Genomic DNA, 19,394 nt, shown 5'->3' on the forward strand with positions numbered 1-19,394 from the left:
ACACCTCCATTCTCATTACTCTGTACTCCCTGTTGGAATAATAATGAGCTGAAAAAAGCTGGGGGGAAATGAGACTGGAGAGCTGCATAGAGGAAAAGCACAAATGGCAGAAAGCTTCAGTTCTGTGGATAATCCACTCAGATAATGGAAAATAGAGAGATTATAGAACCTTATGCATTAGTGTGTTTTATTCAGATTATAGAAAATATAAGAAATAAAGAGCACTCTGTTAGTCTGCTTTCCATCACTGACAAAATAATAGAGAAAACATTTATTATGAAGAAAATTTTATTTTGGCTCACAGTTTCAGTCTGTGGTCACTTGGCCTTAATAATTTCGGCCTGTGGTGGCACACTACATAATGGCAAGAGCCCATGTTGGAGGAACACTATTCACCCCATGGTGGTCAGGAAGAAAAGAGACAGTAAAGTGCTAGGTTCCCAATATCCCCTTCAAGAGCATACCCCCAATGACCTCACTTCCTTCCACTAGGTCCTAAAAGTTCTGCCATTTCCCAATAGTGCCATAGACTGGTGACCAATCCTTCTGCACATGGGACTTTGGGAGCATTTGAGATCCAAACCATAACAAGCACAAATCAAATGTAAAGTAGAAGCACAATGGGAAAAGAATATTCCCAAAGGGGGCTGAAATGCACCCTTGGAAACCTCCAGACAGAACTGGGTTGGGGGGAACTGAGTACCGAACCTGAAGCTTTCCTATTCACACTGCCCATGAGATTCAGAAAGATCCAGTGTCTCAGGAAAGGACAACCCTTCCTGGCACAAGGTTAATAGGAGGACCCCATGTGGTCTGAGAAGCAGCCTCCCTGACCACACCCTAGTGTGAACACCATGATGAGCATCACACTGCTCTTTCTCATGAGGACCTCCTGTGTGTTGACTGCTATGCACCCAAGCAAGGGCCATGGAAGCACATTGCAGGGGTGGAGGTGGGGAGGAGGAGAGAAGGTAATACCATCCTATCTGGAGTCAGCAAACTTCTGATCTGGCTAGATGTGGAGATAATCTTTCAACACACAGAAAGAGGATGCTTTGCATTTCCCCCAAGCAAACCTCCCTCATCATTCTCTTTCCTGGCATTCAGATGGATGCTGTCTATCTAGAGGGTGGCCACCCAGCAGTGCCTGTTGCACAGCTGTTCTTCATGGCCAGTAGAAGCACACCCATAGGCCTAGGCTACACTGGGTGGGCCGGCAGGAAGGGTGAGCTTAGCATCATTTTGTGGAAGCGCACGTCCAAGGAGGACAAATTCCATCTGTCCCCCACTCTATGGAGAAGGCAAGAGTCCTCACAGCAAAGCACAGATTCTCCCCAGAAAAGGTTTTGAGTACATTGCAACAACCCACATTTCACACTCACTGACTCCCAGCAACACCCACACAAGTACCAGGCACTCAGCATTTGTGCCATGGTGGTTGTAGGGCCTTTCAAAACCATTCTCTAATCTCTGGCTTTGCCTTCCCTCCCCTCCAGCGTCTGGTCTCCATGAACATGCCTCTGAACAGTGATGGGACAGTAATGTTCAATGCCACCTTGTTTGCTCTGGTCAGGACAGCCCTGAGGATCAAAACAGAAGGTAAGGATCATCCATGGACCACTGGAAAATCCACTTGGAAGATCCAGCTGACCAACCAAAGGGGAGCTCAGCAGCATGCAAAGTGCTCACTTGACCTACCCACACCATACAGCACAGAGCAACAGATAACCTACATTCTGAATTTCTGTGACTAAAAGACCTGACCACAGCAATTGTAAAGGAGGAAATGTTTACTTGGGGGCTCATGTTTTCAGAGGTCTCAGTCCATTGAAAGCCAACTTCATTCCTTGGGAGTTGAGGAGAGGCAGAGCATCATAGCAGAAGAGTGTGGTAGACGCAAGTGGCTCACATGATGATCAGGAAGCAGAGAAAGACTCCACTTGCCTGATATAAAATAGGTACCTCAAAGCCACACCCCCAATACCTACCTACCTCAGCCATATACTCCCTACCTCAGTTACTTCCCAGTTAATCCCATCAGGGTGATTAATTCACTGATTGGGTTAAGGCTCTCATAACCCAATCACTGGTCCTCTAAACCTTGCATTGTCTCAAACATGAGCTTTTGGGGATACATCACATCCAAACCATAGCACTGAATCTTCAAGAAGCCATGCTTGCTCATGTTTTCTTTGCTTTTGAATGACCTCCTGGCCTCTAGTTTATGTATTTTGAACTCTCCCTCTCCATCAAAGCCTAGAAATTATTCTGGGTGTTGTCTTAAGCTCATAGGGTATAGTTCAAAATAGCAAAGGGGATGATTGTTACCTGAAGCAGGACACAGCCCCAGCACCATCTCAAGGGATTTGCACTGAATACAGCTGGGTCTCTCAAATGCTCAACTCTCTTTTAAGTTAAAATGACCCATGTTGGGAAAGGGACAAATGACAGGTGCTGACTATGGTGGATTTCATCATATACCATTGTGCACACTGCACCTGACACAAGGTAAATACGCCCTTTGATAAGAAGGAGTTAAGGTCCTACCTGTGCTACACTACTCAGACAATGCCTCACCCCAAAGACACTTCCACTGTTCCCTTCTAGTTTGCAAAGAGGCACCATGTGTGTTAACAGTGACCCCATCTTAGGTCATCTGCTGTCTTTTTCACAAAGGCTCTCTGAGCCACTCTGCAAAATCTGTATAAAGCATGCCTCAGAAGATGCCCTTGCTCTCTAAGAGCTTCTGGCCATTCATAGTGCTTCTTAGAGTGTGGTCAAAAGACCATGAGATACAGGATCAGCTCTTGGGACCTGTTCAAAAGGCTGAGTCCTGGTACCAGCTCAAATTCACCAATCCTGAGTGTCTGAGAGTGGGGCCAGGGTTCTGCACTGTGAACCAGCTGTGTGGATGATTGATATGTGAACTGTAGATTGACACCAACTGGTACAGTAACAAGAGAAAATACACACAAGACGAGCAGTGTGTTTTCTTCCCCTTCTTACATCTCACCCTGGAGCCCACGTTGCCAGGCAGTGTTTTCCTTTGGTGCCACAGAAGGAGCACTATACAGGGAGATGGTAGGTTCCTGTCTGTGTCCCAGCTCTCTCACCAGCATACATGTAAGTCTTTATTCTGTCTCATTTCTGTCTCTTCACTTGTAAAATAAAGAAAGATAATGGCATCTGGGAATTTAGATTACTGCATAACCAGGAGAGGTGCCTCCTTTCAGTTAAGTCCTTCCAGAGAATAGCTGAAACCACTGAAAGGAAGGGAAATGAGGACCTGTCCAGCAGGATGCCTGTCAATATTATAAGCTAATCTTTAAAAATAAATATAGGCCAAGTTCTGCTGATAAAATGAAAAAAGAAAGCAAAGGCTAAAAACTATGCCATCAGTAACACGGCAATAATTCAATCCAAAATGGTGGTCAGTAAGCCTATTTCTGACAAAAAAGAATTAGACAGACATGTAATGAACATGTGTTGTACAACAGAAGGAAATCAGAAGAAAGTTTGTTAGTACAGTAATATGGAATATTAATATGGATATTGAGTGGTGGAATCTTCTTCCTTTGGTTTTGTTCTTTCCATATTTTCTACCATGTCTATTAGTTCGTTTATGTTCATTGGAGGGGTTTTCTCCTCCAAGAAGGAAAGACACTGTGACTGCTGGAAGGAATACACTGTGATATTGAAACCTTGGTGTAAACTAAGCTCATAAGTTTGGGTTCCATAGAGAAGCAAAACTTACTGACTGAGCAATGTTGAAGCTGCACTGTCCAAGCAAACCAGGTCCCAACAAAGTACCACCAGCAATAGCAGCAAGTCTGCTGTAGTCAAACTTGTCCAGAGATAAAGGGAGAAGCCAGCCTCTGGGAATGATAGGCAAGTCAAGAATTCAAGAAAAGCTTTGCAACCAGACATTTCAGAATAGCCACCAAAGCACCTGTCATGCTCCAGTAAAGGGTGAGCCTCCAGGCTCTCCATGAACTTGTTAAAATCATAGGACTTGGAGGCAAAAGAAAGAAATGTGAGAAAACATATAAATTTGTGAGGATGAGACTTATAGTAGCCTTGACCCTTCAGGCTTTTGTGAGTGGAAGGAAGTGAGAGAAATTCACACCAAGTTCAGAGGATCTTCTCTGTTTCCAGTGAAAAACCTTAAAAATACTTTGATAATATAAAGCAATGATCAGTGATGTTGCACAGTTACATAGATCTTATGATCTTATGATCTTATGAATAAATGAAGGCCTGGAAAAAAACATGAAAAATTCTTTTGTAAGACTTATTTGTTTTCTGGATCTCCCATAAAAAATTATGCCTCAAAACAAGAGTCAGTTCAGGAGACCAGAGGTCTAAAAGTAAGGTACAGGCAGGTGGGTTCCACCTGGAGGCTGGGAGAAGCTGTGCCTGCCACTCTCAGAGCTTCTGGTGGTGGCAAGTGACACTTACTCTCCTGGGCTCACAGCCGAGTTACTGCATCTCTACCTCCCTCTTCACCTGGCCTTCCCCATGTTTTCCTATGTGCCCCCTCTGCTTTGTGTAAGGACACCATGAACATTGGACATAGGGCCCATGCTTATTCAATGTGACCTCATCTTAACAATTTACATCTGCTAGGACTCTTTTTCCAGTGAAGTCCTCATTACAAGCAGCCAGGTGGACATGAATTTTGGGGGGATGCTCTTTAGCCCAGTACAGAAGTTGATATCAGCACTGTTTTAATTAGGACTCAGATTGTGTATGTCAAAACCTCTGACTTCCTTCACCATGAAGAAAACTGATGGCCTCCATCAGAAACCCAGAAATTGTCCTCTGGCTTCAGTTACTGTTTGAATCTGACCTTCCCACAAGGAACTCAAAAGTCCTCACGTCCTCTCCATGGCCACATCTGCTTGTTCTCCTGGGTGGCTTCAAACCTGGGTTTGAACACAGTCAGTCTGGCTCCAGAGCTCTCCAACACACCCTACAGTCTACAGCTCTCCATGTGATAGCAGTGTCCATCACCTGTACTGCCTTCCTAACCCTGTTTAAAATGTTCCACTTTTTTTTCACTTAAAACAACACCCAGTTTAACTCACAGTTCCATAAATCTGAAGACCAGCCAGGGAGTTCTCTTCTCAGGATCTTGGGAGACCAAATCAGAGTATTAATCATGCTCTGCACCCTTCTGGAGGCTCTGGGGAAGACACCACCTCCAAGCTCATTCAGGTTGTTGATTCAGGATTTCATGTCCTGCCATTGTGAGTGTGCAGTCCTCACACACTTGTTGTCAGCTGGGAACCATTCTCAGCCTGGAAACAGTGCATTCTGTAGCATGGGCATTTGTGCTCTTCTAGTTAACCCAGGGTCCACCTCTCATTTTTTCTCTGTTCCCAGCTGGTGAGAACCCTGGACTTTTAAAGGGCTCCTGTGTTTAAGTCAGGTCACAGAGATCATCTCCCTGGCTGAAGGTCATAGGTGCCATTTGACATACCCAAATATCAGGAGTAAAATTGTATCATATTCTCAGTCTCAGGGATCATGTATCATGTGTATGGTATTGGGGTGGGGAAAGTATCTTGCATAGCATCTAGAAGCCTGCCTAGCACACCACTCTAATTGCTACAGGTCTCAATTTTTCTTTCCCCCACTAAAGTCCTGTGTCCTGTGGCTCAACTCTGTAATCTCATCCACTCAGGAGGCTGGGGCAGGAGGCTGATAAGTTTGAGACCAGCCTCAGCAATTTCACAAGACCTTAAGCAACTTAGTGAGACTCTGTTTTGATTTTTTTTTTTTTTTTTTTAAAGAAAAAGGCCTGGGGATGTTCCTCAGTGGTTAAGCACCCCAGGGTTGAATCCCTGGTTAAAAAATAAAAGACCCTTTTCCCAGAGTCATCTCATTAAGCCTGTTTTACCTGTGGAGAAAGAAAGCCCAAAGAAAATGCAGAACTGTAGAACCCAATGTCTTCAGATTTCTGCTTCCACTGTTAGGTGTTGCCACCACTGCCCTGTGGGAGGCTTAGGAGTCAGACGTCCCACTGACCCAGATGTGCCCCTGCACTGTATTTCCTTCCCTGTACTTCCTTCCCATCCTCTGTTTCCTGTGGCAGCCCAGGGAGGTCCATGAAACACCACCCATGAGGAGCAGCCCACTGCAATCCTGGTGGGGTGATGAGTGAGTGTTGCTGCTGCAGCTCTCGGGGTTGGGGGGCTACAGCTCAGTCCAGGCACTGGATGGGGCTACGGAGGAAAGGAAGAAAGAAGGAAACACAGAGAGAGGGAAATGGAAAGAGGAAGGAGGTGGAAATGTGAAGACTGGGGAGAAAAGTAGCCTTGACAAAGGAAGAGAAACTGATGAGTCAGGGCGAGGTGTGGGGCAAAGGCCCCAGAAGCAGCTTCCCTCTATATTTGGAGAGACCCACTTCCTGGGAGGGGGCCACAAGGGGCTGATGATCATTTTCAGCCTCATATACCCTTTCCTTCAGGGAACCTGGAGCAAGCCAACGAGGAGCTGCGGGCCATTATCAAGAAGATCTGGAAGAGGACCAGCATGAAGCTGCTGGACCAAGTAGTGCCCCCTGCGGGTGGTAAGTGCCCTGGATGCCCGCATCTCAGCCACCTGCCAGCCCACATGATTTCTCTGCCTTCCTCTACTCCAGCTGTGGTACCATTAGAAACATGGCCACAGCCTGAGACCTATGTCTTGAGGCCACTGGGCTCTCTTGGACTTCCTTTTTTCTGACCCATCTTGTGGAGCTCAAATGTCCAATTGCTTAGAAGATAGTAGGGTGCAATGCCCTTCACAAACTAGGATATAGACTGTCATTTTAGAAGTCTGCTGCAATTCTCATTTTGCATTATGGGGACAGGGAAGCCCTGTGATGCATAGAGGTTTGGTAGAACTTTAAGGGAACCCCGCAAACTATAGGTTTCCCCTTAGCCACTGGACTGATTGCTCTAGGATTATTCTAGAACCCTGGAAGAAGAATCCCCTGACATCCCTCCTCTCTTTTGAAATTTGTCTCATTCATCCTAGAGCAGTACTCCTCATCTCTACTAAGCAGAAGTCCCTTTTATAACAAATGGTTGAGACTGCCCCTACTATGATCCCAAATGAAAATCATATATAACCTTCTTATATTTGTTAATAAGGTGCTTTAACTCCAAGATAAAGTATATTAAAATAAATATTTTCAATAGTTAAATGCTAAGAGACAACTCTGAAAGAAGTTAAAATCAACTGATGAAATGTACTCACATGCACCCACACATTTCCAAAGCTTCTTGAAGTGGTGACACCCCTGTTGAGAACCACCTCCCAAAGGGAAAGCAAGATGGGCTAAGAATCCTGAACAGGTCAAATGCCATTTGAAATCGTACATACTTTGTTTATTTAATGTTTATAACATTTCTGTGAAGTTTGCTCAAGGAATTGACATTCTTGGAGGTTAATTAGCTAGCCAAGGTTGCATGGTGCATCCAGAGCAGACACCCAGGATGAGGAAACCTGGGACCCCACATGGGCTTCTGACTTCCCTGACTGAGATCACCAGGGTTCCCCTCCCATGTGGAGATGAGGCCCTGCCAGATGGAGGCCCATCAGTTTTGTGGAGTTGGTCATTCTCAAGGACAGCTAGGAACAGGTGTGCCATCACAAGCCCAGAGGCCTAACCCAACCACAAAGGACAGGAGACAGGGCAAAAGGCCCACTTGCTGGACATGAAACATTTCCCTTTGGTACTTACAGCTTCCCTACCATCTGGCTCATGCCCAAGACAGACAGTGATTTAATCCTGAATGATCTCAGGTACCTAGCCAGCAGGAACACATGGTATGATAACCCAATCTGTCTGGTTTGAAGAAAAAACAAACTTCAACAAGGGGAAGGTGTTGCTTCCAAAACTGCCCCCCCTCCAATCTTGAAGCAGAAACGTTTGGATTTAGGAGACACCATTCGACCATGGGTGGAATCAAATAAGGGTTAGCAATGCCAGTTCAGGGAGAAAAACCAAAAGCAAGGAGGGAAGCAATTTTGACAATAGGCTACTTTTTCTGTTAAAAAAAAAACTAAGGCAAGGGGCCTTGGTTAGCATCCAGGTGTGGTGATATGCATCTATAGTCCCAGCTTCACAGCAGGCTGAGGAAGGAAGATTGTTTGAGCCAGGATTCAAGATCAGCCAGGTTTTAACATAGTGAGACCTTGTTTCCAAAAAAAGTAAAAGAGAAAGAGAGGATAATAATAAGTAAGAATAAGAATATATTCGCTTATTTGCATGAAGAATTTCTAGAAAAATAGTCAAGAAACTAATAAAAATGAAGTAACTAAACAGAAGGAAGTAACTAAACAGATAGGAATGTGGTGGAAGAGACTTTTTACCATATTCCTTTTTATTGTTTTTTTTCTCTTTTTATGCTAAAAAAATTAAATTGAAAAACTAAAGAAATTTTGGATGCTGAAAAGTAAGTTACTGAAGTTTAACTGAATCCCCATTTCCCCCGAATTCTCCTCTCTCTCTGTGTCTCAGATGATGAAGTCACTGTTGGCAAATTTTATGCCACCTTCCTGATCCAAGAATACTTCCGGAAATTCAAGAAGCGCAAAGAGCAGGGACTCGTGGGAAAGCCCTCCCAGAGGAACGCCCTGTCACTGCAGGTGAGGGGCTGGCAGGAAGGATCCTTACCCCAAGGATGGCCCTGGTTTCCCTCCTCAGGCACTGGGGGCCCAGATCTCTTACCAGGGGGCTGAGCAGGAAACTTCCTGAGAGTGCTAAGCCTTTCTGAAGGCAGATATGAGGTGGGGTGACAAACCCTTTTCCTCCCAGCATTCTTCCCCACACACTGCCCTCCACTGTCCTGCCTGTACTCCCAGCATCTCCAGAGCTCCCATGCACTCTGCTGAGTTCCAGACAACCCCTGATCACTGGTGGTCTTCTGAGCATGACTCCACTCCTTCCAGATAGATGAATGGAGTCTTCCATCCTAGGTGACAAAAAGGGGTCCACGGAAGCCCATCACCTGGTTCAGAGGTCCACCTGCACGGTGGAGTGACTGGGTGGAGGAGAACTAGGGTCTTGGCTAATTGTGAAGCTCAGTGCAAATGGACCAGGATCCTCACGGTTCCCTCTGGGTTCCAGGCTGGCTTGCGTACGCTGCATGACATTGGGCCTGAGATCCGACGGGCCATCTCTGGAGATCTGACTGCTGAGGAGGAGTTGGACAAGGCCATGAAGGAGGCTGTGTCTGCTGCCTCCGAAGATGACATCTTTAGGGTAGGTGTTTCTTTACCAAATTCAGTTTGGAGCAAAAGAAGGGTGGGCTAGGGTTCTTCCAAGAAAACCCAGACAGAAAGGCTTAACTCTGTGTTGGCTCCAAGCCCTTCTGCTCAGCTGTCTCCTCATCCTCCACCCTTTACAAGCTGACTCCTTGTCACATCAGTCCTCCCAGGACATTTCAACTCTGAGTGTCACTGTCTCTCAGGGAACTGGGGAGTAGACATGTTCCTAAGAGAACTGTTTCCTGGGAAGAACTTCTACAGTAAGAGTTACAAAGTGGTAGCCCATGGGTCACATCTAATCTGCCAACCCCTTTTGCTTGCTGATACCTCAACATCTGGTATGTCCAAGTAAAAATCTGGACTTCTGGCTTTTCATAGAAAAAGCCAGAGGACCTGGCCATGTTGTATTTGTGTTCCCACATAGTGGCAGAGGCTAGAACAGGTGGTGGCTGCCCTGTGGAATGGGTATGTGCTGTCTGGATCACCAAGTTCCCCTCCAGGCCTGTCTCTCCTCTCTTGGAGACCAAGGCTGATCATTGGTAGCAATTAAACCTGGCTGGGCCAAAAGACCACAGCTCTTACTTTGGGCTCTCTTCAGTCATTTGAGCTACCTGCTTCATCCCAAAGGTGTTTGGCTAAAATTCCTTCTATAGCAAAGAGGAAGCTACCAACCATTGTGGAACCAGGTCCCTATTCCACCTGTTCCCCGGCCCCATGCCTATCTCCTGGGCTATAGAGCACACAGTGAGGTAAAATCAGTCCATCTAGCCCATGACTTATCATCCTCACTCTTATACATATCGAATGGCATCAGGGACACAGTGCCATGCTAACACTGCCCCAAAACCCAGAAACTTGACTCTATAGTGGGAAAACAATGTTCTGACAGTCTGCACTTCTCTGCCCTACCTGTCCAGTGCTTCTCCCTCAAAGAAGGAGAGGCAGTCAGGGGTCTTTTCCTCCACCTTCTCTCCCATCTTACCTACAGAGGGCAGGAGGCCTGCTTGTCAATCACGTCAACTACTACCAAAGCGACAGCCGGAGCGCTTTCCCCCAGACCTTCACTACCCAACGCCCACTGCATATCAACAAAGCTGGTAACAACCAAGGCGACACTGAATCACCCTCCCATGAGAAACTGGTGGACTCCACTTTCACTCCCAGCAGCTACTCATCCACTGGCTCCAATGCCAACATCAACAATGCCAACAACACAGCCCTGGGCCGCTTCCCCCCCTCCACCGGCTACCCCAGCACAGTCAGCACTGTGGAGGGCCATGGGCCCCCCTTGTCTCCTGCTATCCGGGTGCAGGAGTCCACGTGGAAGCTCAACTCTAGGAGGTAAGCAGCCCATGATGGGGTCTCATGCACCCTAGCCTAGGGCACACCAGATGGAGAAGAGTTTCACCCTCAGGCCCCCAACCACTCTTCAAGCTTCAGTTGAGGCTGCTACCCCAGAACTCAGCAAGAGAGGTCGGAGCCAGGCTTCCACCCAAGTCACGCTCTTGATTCAACATGGCAGCCACACGCAGGATAAGTCGGCATCATCCAGTGGGCCAGCTGTGTCCTGAGCTGCCAAGCCTCTGACAGAGCCCCTCTCCCCTCATTCTTCCTGAGTGAATGCATGCTGGCCTGTGGTCTTCTGAGACATGTGAATTCAGGCTATGTGACTGAAACCATCCCCTCTGCCCTTTCCCAAACCTCTGCCCAAACCTGGTCTTTCACCCACTCGAGTCAGGAAAGGTATGATCACCTTTTCTTCAGACCCCCTCCTCCACCCCCTGGGCAGGGATTTTTCCGGGGGCAGGTGGCCCTTTTGTGTAGCATCAACCTATCTGCCCCAGGGTAGAATCACTCCTGGAGGTCTTGACTGCAACTCCCCCCTCCTGACTCACTCTTTTCTCCCCACCTGGCCCTGTGCTGTAGGACGCACTGCTATGAAACACTGGGATGGTAGGTGCCTGCTTCTGTGCTCTGGGCCCCAGAAGTGCAGCCTGGGTTGTGCAGGTTTCCTGCCTGCTTCCATCTGTAGCCCAGGCTCCCCAAGGCCAGGGAGGGAGAGGACACTGCTCTGCATCTTGCCACGTCATCCTTGATTGTGCTGCTCTTCCAGAGTAGTATAGTGAGGCACCAGCAGGCTGGACAGGTTCCCAGCATGCCAGGTTCTTGGGCACATCACCTTTTTCCTGCCCTCCAGCTCACATACTCATCAAGAAATGTGAGTTTCTAGCGAAACCCCTGGACATGTGTCCTAAAGCTGCTTCCACACAAGGAGCAGCATACTTGCCCACTGGTTTTCCTGTGCCTTCATAACACCCATTTTCAAGTGGCCATGCAGTCAGGCATGGTGGTGCACATCTGAATTCCCAGCAACTTGGGATGCTGAGGCAGGAGGATCACAAGCTCAAGGCCAGTCTCAGCAGCTTAGCAAACCCTTAAACAACTTATTGAGACCCTGCCTCGAAATAAAATATAAAAAGAGATGGGGATGTGTCTCAGTGATAAAGTGCACTTGGGTTCAACCCCCACTACGAAAAACGTCCAGTGGCCACTTGATCTGGGCACTTACCAGTGTCTGATACAGGCAAGTCACATTGGCCATCCATCCAATCTACTGTAGTCTCTGGAAGACTGGCTTCTTTTACCACCCAACAGCAGTGTTGGGTGTGTCCTGGGGCTCAGGAGACACACTGACACCTTCTATGCTCAGGTGCCCAGCACTGGATCTATGTGCTGACCTGAAAGGCTGGCTTTGCATAGAAGATCAAGTTTAAGTGCCTACCTGAGCTGACTTGATGGCCCTCTCCCTTTTCTGCCTCCCAGCTCCTCCTCCACAATCTTCAAGGACTCAGTTGGAGTACTACATTCTCCCCTGTGCACCTTGTCTCAACCTCTTCTTGAAGAGGCTCATTTTTCCATCATTGGCCTCCCAGTCTAAACTAACTTACCTCCCTTGAAGAGTATTTCCATATGAAATTTTGATACAGATTAAATAAGGGGAGATTTTTAGAGAGGAGCTGTGGAGCAGTCATCAGGGGGTTTTCTTCTCCCCCTGATGTATCTATCAATGGCGTATGACACACACACTGTGCCTAGCAAATAGTAAGTGCTCATAAATGTCAGTTGCCTCTTTTCCCATGACAGTTGATAAAAACTACAGGTGTTAAATCTTAACCAGATGAAGAGGTAAACACAGCCAGAGTTCCAGCTCTGGGCCCTGTCCTTTATGTCTCAGCACAAGGCTAAGGGCAGCCACAGTTCTGGCATTGCTTTTGCTAAGAACAGGCCCCCATGTCCTGCACACAGACCTGAAAGGAGCAGTGTTGCCTGCCTGCTACCATTCTCCTCCCTCAGCCCATCCCATTGAGCTCCAAAGCACATTCCACACTCCTCTTTCCCCATTCCATGGAAATCTTCCAGCATGTCATCATTCTCTCTGACTGGGGGGTCCTTGGCAATCTGCAGCTGTTCACCAGGTGACCCTGTGTTGCTCAGGGTCAAGGTCAAAGTAAGAAGCTCTGAGTTCTAAGAGGATAAAGTGGAAGCTTTCTCAGGTGACTTTATGGGTCTGAGGCATACAGCATCCATAGAAAGAGAGCTGGCAGGAAGTACTGAGCTACATACCCACAGGAGAGGAAGAACACTTAGCCCAGAGCTATAGAAGGTGTGACCAAATAAGCAGAAAACCCTGTCCCAGAGGGGGAAGCATTCTAATCCAAGGAACCTCCAGGTGTGGGAGGGTGTGGGGCTCAGGTAGGACTCAGACTCAACAGGGACTGAGCCTCAGCAGGGGTTAGACTCAGGCCTATTCCCCTTAGCTCAAGAGAACAAACCTCTCTACATGAGGTTTCTTTTCTGTGCCTTTACTCCACGGAGCCGGGGACATGCCATCTATAGTTGGCCCTCCTGACCCTGTGTAGTACAGCCCAGGGCCTTCTTTAAAAGCCTTCAGCAGCAGCTGCAGGAAGCAGAGGCCTCAGCCATTGTGTCTGTGTGCCTGCATGTGCATGGGTGACACCTTGCTTGCTGAGGACAGAGGGGAAGGGTGGCAGTTCCTTATAATTTTCTCCATCCTGCACACTCAGGTGCCCCTCCCGGGAGAGCCAGATAGCCATGGTGTGTCAAGAGGAGGTGTCCCGATATGAGACCTACAACGTGAAGATGAGCGAAGACGCTGAGTATTGCAGCGAGCCCAGCCTCCTCTCCACAGAGATGTAAGCCCTGCGTCTCCTGCTCAGCCACCCTGGGTGGAAGGAAGAATCTGGGGATACAGGGCAGGTCACCAAAATCTCTCCTCTGCACATTATTTGGGGAGGGGAGGAGATTGCACATCAGTAAAACATCTGCACGACATCTGTGATCTCTGCAAAGGGACAGGAAGTCCCACATCTCCCACACACAGAAGCCCTTTCAGCTTGGCCTTTCCTCACCATAAAATACTTCCAGGAGAACTTCTCATCATTGTTTCTTAAACATTTTTGGCTGCAACCAGCAGTCATAAATGTATTTTCTAGTGAGACTTGGTACACACAAATGTATATTGACACTCTAATGTTTCAGGAAACTGTTTATAATAAAGCGGCCCAGAAGAGGGCACTGTTGGCAAATCTAGGGCTGCTGGGTTCGCCCTTGCTGGAATGTATGGAGAAGGGCTTTAAAAATGCAGATCTAGATCCATTAGAAGGTTGCAATGCCCTTCTCTTTTAGAAAAATAGCCTAATTATACACTTGTGAATACACTTATGAATAACTTGAAGAGAGGAACTTTGAAGGATCCAAACAGAGTAAAGCTAAGGAGATGGAAAAATTAATTATCCTGATTTGATCAGTACATCCGTACACATGTACTGAAATATATAACACAGGCCCCACGGATATGTACAATGATTCCATGTCAATCAAGAAAAAAGTTTTAAATGTTTAAGGAGAAGAAAATATTAATGACCTGATTTGATCATTACACATTCTATACGTATCAAATCATCACATAAATATGTGCAAATTAAAATAATAATAAACAAAAATAAGTACAAATAAAAGGATAGCTTGGCATAGATAATAGCATTAGTATAGATAATAGCATATATCAAATGTCATGAGGGTAAGTATTATTTCGTGAAACATTTCCTTAACTAGTTATGCATGTATCTACCAGTTCTCCTTGTAAAGTGTTTTGGGGACTGTGGGTTGCATTCTGAACAGTTTCAGATCCCCTGTCTTAGAAACTTTCCTGAAAACACTTTACTCTGAGGAAGGACTAGCCTCTTAAGGTTTTGAAGAACAGCAAATTGTGGCTGAAGAGACAGGTAGTGGAAGGGGTTGCAACCCCTTTGACATTGAAATAGGCACAGGCACAGCCAGCTCCCTGTGTGGCTTCCTGGGCTCCAGGACTTTCTGTCCAGAGAACTGTGTTGAACAGTGGCAAAGGTCTCTCCTTTCTCCCTGGCTAACAGAAGGATTGAAGGAGTGAAGAGAACATGGAAGTACTGGTCAAGATTAGTGACTTGGCTAATCAGTTAACCTCCCTGCACCTTCATGGCCCCCTCAGCAAATGTGGGGTGGGGAGTGAGATGCCTTCTGCTTTTTTGACTCAATGGCACAAGGTATAAAACCTAAAGAAATAACCAGAAGCTCCTTGAGCGATAGCATTCTCTAAGTTGACTTTTAGAGAATGCAAATGGATACATGATCAATTATCCTAGAGATAAGGAAAAGCAATTTCTCTAATCTCTATGGCTCTTACTAAGTGCTTGGTACATCTGGCTGCTCTACTGGTCATGAAAACCAGCTTGGAACTCAAGGCTATTTTACCAACTAGTTAGGAAGCTCAGAGGAACTCAGAAGAGGGAAATAACATGGAGGTTTTGTAACTAACTGCCCACAGAGTAGTTCAAATGCTGAGGGATACAGGCATTCAGAGAAGGTCAAGGGCTGGGTGACTGTAACATGCTCCATACATAGGTCAAACAGAGCTCTGTCTGCAAGAGTGGGGGTGATTTGGATAAGAAGAAAGTGTGAGGAGGAGGGCTTACCTAGTTGAGAATGAGAGAAAGGTTTGGAGGCATAAAAACAGGTTTGCCCTCAACAAACTTCCCTGTACATCTACAAGGGCTCAGTCACTGCTAGGAAGAGGGTGGATCCAAAGAAATGAGGGCTGTGCAGTCTCTGCCCTCCAGATGTGAGAGGTACTGGAGGCTCAGTGGTACCTAACACATGAAAGGTCCTGGTTCATGTCTCCAGCACCAATAAATAAATGAAAAAATAAATTCTTTTAAAAAGATGTGAGGGATAACATGAGGGACAGAGTCAGTGGCCTCATCTGATTGTAGGCTGGCCCACTAGGGATTGTGAAATCCCTTCAGTGGGTTGAATCAGCATTAAAATTAAAAATTAAAAAAACTGACCAAAGTAGATGAACCGTTACCAAGACAGGAAGGAACTGGGGAGTGAGAGATAAGTTTGGGCTAACACTGAGCATAGCCAAGGTCAACAGCATGAGCACATGTAAAATCTGAAGCCTAGGCCACTCCTGAGGAAATCTGTGAGCCTAGAATTTTTTCCAACTTTCTCAATACCTTTGACCAAAGAGTGATTCCACTGCCTCAAATCAGACATGCAAGACTCAGGGCTGGGGGTGTAGCTCAGTGCTAGAGCACTGGCCTAGCATGTGCCAGGTCCTGGCTCTGATTCCTAATGTGAGCACTGCCCGCCTCCAAAAAAAAAAGACAAGGCTCATGAGATAGACAGCTGTACATAAAGAGCAAACAGGCCTATGATGCCAAGAGCAGGGCAGAATGTCGTGGGGTGGCAAGTCCCTGATGCCCCTTCCCTAAACCTGTATGGAAGCACAAGGGTGCAATGGCTCCTTCACTAGGAAAACTGCAAACTGCTTTGTGGGGGTGGCAGCTGTGCCTATGCATCGTGGTGCTCAGCCTCCAGGAACAAGCCCCAAGAATTCTGTTCCAGGTTCTCCTACCAGGATGATGAAAATCGACAGCTGACACCCCCAGAGGAGGACAAGAGGGACATCCGACAATCTCCAAAGAGGGGTTTCCTCCGCTCTGCCTCACTAGGTAAAGACATGCCTTGCTCTCCAGATATGGCCAGCGGTCACTCCCAAGATGACATTGTCAGGTACCCAGGGATAATTGAGAAACTGTGGAGGTCTGGCCTAGACAATCTTCATGCAGTGATCTGGGCAGATTTCCAAAGCAATAAGACAGAATTCCAAAGGCAGGGCATGCTGGGATGGGATTTACACGTATGCTACTCTGTCTGTCTCAGAGATAAGGCAAGGGGTGAAGAGGAGTGTATCCAGGGCCACTGACACTACTCCTTGTACCACCTGGGCATGAGTCTGTGTTAGTCAGCTTTCTTTTGGTGCAACAAAATACCTGAGACAATAAAAATTAAAAAGAAGAAAAATTCATGCTGGCTCACAGTTTTAGAGGACAGTTCATGGACAATTGATCCCAATGATTTTGGGCCTGGAGTAAGGCCATACATTATGGTGGAATCTCATTCACCTCCTGGCTGGGAAAGGAAAGAGAGAAAGAGAAAGAGACAACCATCCCATAAACCCCTTCAAAGGCATACCACCACTGACGTAAACCCTCTCGCACCACCTCTTCAAGTTTCTGCCACCTCCCAAAGCTGCCTAACTGGGGTCTGAGTCTTTGGGAGACATTCAAGATCCAAACTATAGCAGAATTGTCCCAAGACAATGTCCCCTCTTGCTGCCCTGATCCTGGTTCTTTGACTGCCTTTGCAGGTCGAAGGGCCTCCTTCCACCTAGAGTGTCTGAAGCGACAGAAGAATCAAGGGGGAGACATCTCTCAGAAGACAGTCCTACCCTTGCATCTGGTCCATCATCAGGTACACACACTTTTAGACAGGCCACTGGCCAGCACTTCGCATGACAGATAGTCCCTAGAAAGGTGGGTGAATCCTCAAGATACACATCAGTCTTCCCTGTCTGAGACCACTGGTACATCCTACCCCAGGCCCTAACAACTCGAAGTAGGGCCACCCACTCCTCTGCAGAGCCTTAGCAAATTCTTTCATGCCTTATCTAAGAAACCTAGGAAACTGTGGTAGGCAGGAACTCCTCTCATGATCCTGAGGGACCAGGAGCTGCAGGATCCCTCCTAAGCATTCTCCTTTTGGTGCCACCAGTGTTCCCACCCTCAGATACTGGCTTACATTACATGCACTCAGGCAGATGTTGCCATCCCTAGGATCTGAATACACCTATAAAGTGGACTGCACAGAAATCCATCCACCGATACATGGAAATAATCAAAGCACCTGCCAGCAGCACAATCAAGAGTAGGAATGGTATCCAAGGAGAACAGAACCAGGGAGATTCTCTATATAAAAGGACTCTTGGTGTGGCTGGCTTGAACTGAGCTGGCAAAATCCAAGGCACCAGTATAAAGTATATTGCCAGTTATAAAAACTTCAAAGAGCGATCAAGGCCAGTCTGTCACCTCCATGGAAAGTGGGAACTAAACCTGAGTTCCTTAACCTCTTTAGGTTTTTAATTCTAGACTCCCTTACCTTGAACCTATGCTTTCAATGACATTTTTTGTACCCAGAGGCATTCAACTGCCAATCAGAGCTTATAATCAGAAGATGACCGGTGTGGCTCAGCTAAGTTATTATTTCAGCTCAAAGCTACTTTTGCTTAGCCTGTTGCATTGCCTTAAAAGGATGGTTTCCACTGGGCTTTCTGCAATATTGAGTACAGACTTATACTTCCCTTAGTTCTTCAGTGACCCAGAAACCCCAGGCTGGGGACCATGTGAGCTGTGGAGGAGAGGATGGCAGGATGTGGGGATCCTGTGAGTGCTATTTTATGATTTCTAGGAGTTGGTTTCACCCATGTTCTCATCATGCTAGTAGGAGAGAAGCTCTTCCTTATTTGTAGACTCCTCTTTGTGCCTTTCTGCTACCTCCACCTATGTGGTGATGTTCTCATCTTCTTTGCCTCTCAGAGCTGGGCTTTCCCACCACGGTGTCATGCTCTCCCATGAATGCTTCACATTCAAGCAGCTGACACTGCTGAGTAAGTCATGGTGGCAGCAACAGTGTAGGCCATGAGCCCTGCCCTCTGGATGCTCATGAGCCTTGGGGACAGAGGATGCAATCATTTGGTTATGATGCAGTAGAAGATTTAAACAATAATTCAGTGGCAGAGCATTGTTAATGACCTAAGTCATGGGAAAAATAAAAAAAAAAAGAAACCTACTGGTTATTATTTCACTTGAACTTCACACTGACCCCATAGGCAGATGGATAGAGATGATACAAGATGATACAATCATCATTATTCTCTATATTCTACTGATGAGAAAACCAAGAGCAAGAGAATTCAAACCTAAGAGGTGACAGGGATGGACTAGATAGCGGTTAATCTTGATTCAACACAATTGCTCCTATCAGTTCAGACTGATGTGCTCTTAAAACATATCTTGAAATTGCTGAAACTTACCTCAGGTCTCAGAGAGATAGACTTCAATGGGTAAAGATGGAGGTAGTGTTAATTCCAAGCAGGCAGAACTCACTGAAAAATAATAGTTGCAAAGCTGCTCAGAAAGCTTACTCAAGTCCTGACCACTCCGGGTAACACTGCTTTTTTGTGTCCACAGGCATTGGCAGTGGCAGGCCTGAGCCCCCTCCTCCAGAGAAGCCATTCCCCCACCACGTTCCCCAGGCCATGCGCCACCCCACCTGCCACGCCTGGTAGCCGAGCCTGGCCCCCACAGCCCATCCCCACCCTACGGCTGGAAGGGGCCGAGTCCAGTGAGAAACTCAACAGCAGCTTCCCGTCCATCCACTGTAGCTCCTGGTCTGAGGAGACCGTCTCCTGCGGCGGGGGCAGCAGCACTATCAGGAGAGCCCGGCCGGTCTCCCTCACGGTGCCCACTCAGGCTGGGGCCCCCGGGAGGCAGTTCCATGGCAGTGCCAGCAGCCTGGTAGAAGCGGTAGGTGACTCCAAGTGGCACTGCCAACAGGGGAGGGAGAGGCCAAGGGCAGCAAAGGGTCTTGCCATGAAGAATTGGTTCTTTCCCAGATCAACTGGATGTCAAGTTTCTGAGAGAAAGACCTTCACACTCAGGGTCTGTAAAATG

The 19,394-nt window shown here is 47.0% G+C and overlaps 1 protein-coding gene across 1 annotated transcript in view; it reads left to right on the forward strand.

The window, feature by feature from the left end:
* Positions 1 to 19,394, forward strand: part of Cacna1c (calcium voltage-gated channel subunit alpha1 C) — a 650,592-nt gene that overhangs the window by 623,235 nt on the left and 7,963 nt on the right. Inside the window, exons 40-48 of the mRNA XM_047548297.1 lie at positions 1,497 to 1,599; positions 6,473 to 6,574; positions 8,513 to 8,640; positions 9,122 to 9,256; positions 10,250 to 10,602; positions 13,347 to 13,475; positions 16,228 to 16,334; positions 17,033 to 17,136; positions 18,912 to 19,247. Coding sequence (XP_047404253.1) covers positions 1,497 to 1,599; positions 6,473 to 6,574; positions 8,513 to 8,640; positions 9,122 to 9,256; positions 10,250 to 10,602; positions 13,347 to 13,475; positions 16,228 to 16,334; positions 17,033 to 17,136; positions 18,912 to 19,247 — 1,497 coding nt within the window. The remainder of the gene's footprint in view (positions 1 to 1,496; positions 1,600 to 6,472; positions 6,575 to 8,512; positions 8,641 to 9,121; positions 9,257 to 10,249; positions 10,603 to 13,346; positions 13,476 to 16,227; positions 16,335 to 17,032; positions 17,137 to 18,911; positions 19,248 to 19,394) is intronic.

Source organism: Sciurus carolinensis, chromosome 4 (genome assembly GCF_902686445.1).
Source record: "Sciurus carolinensis chromosome 4, mSciCar1.2, whole genome shotgun sequence".
In the NCBI taxonomy this organism is placed as follows: Eukaryota; Metazoa; Chordata; class Mammalia; order Rodentia; family Sciuridae; genus Sciurus; species Sciurus carolinensis.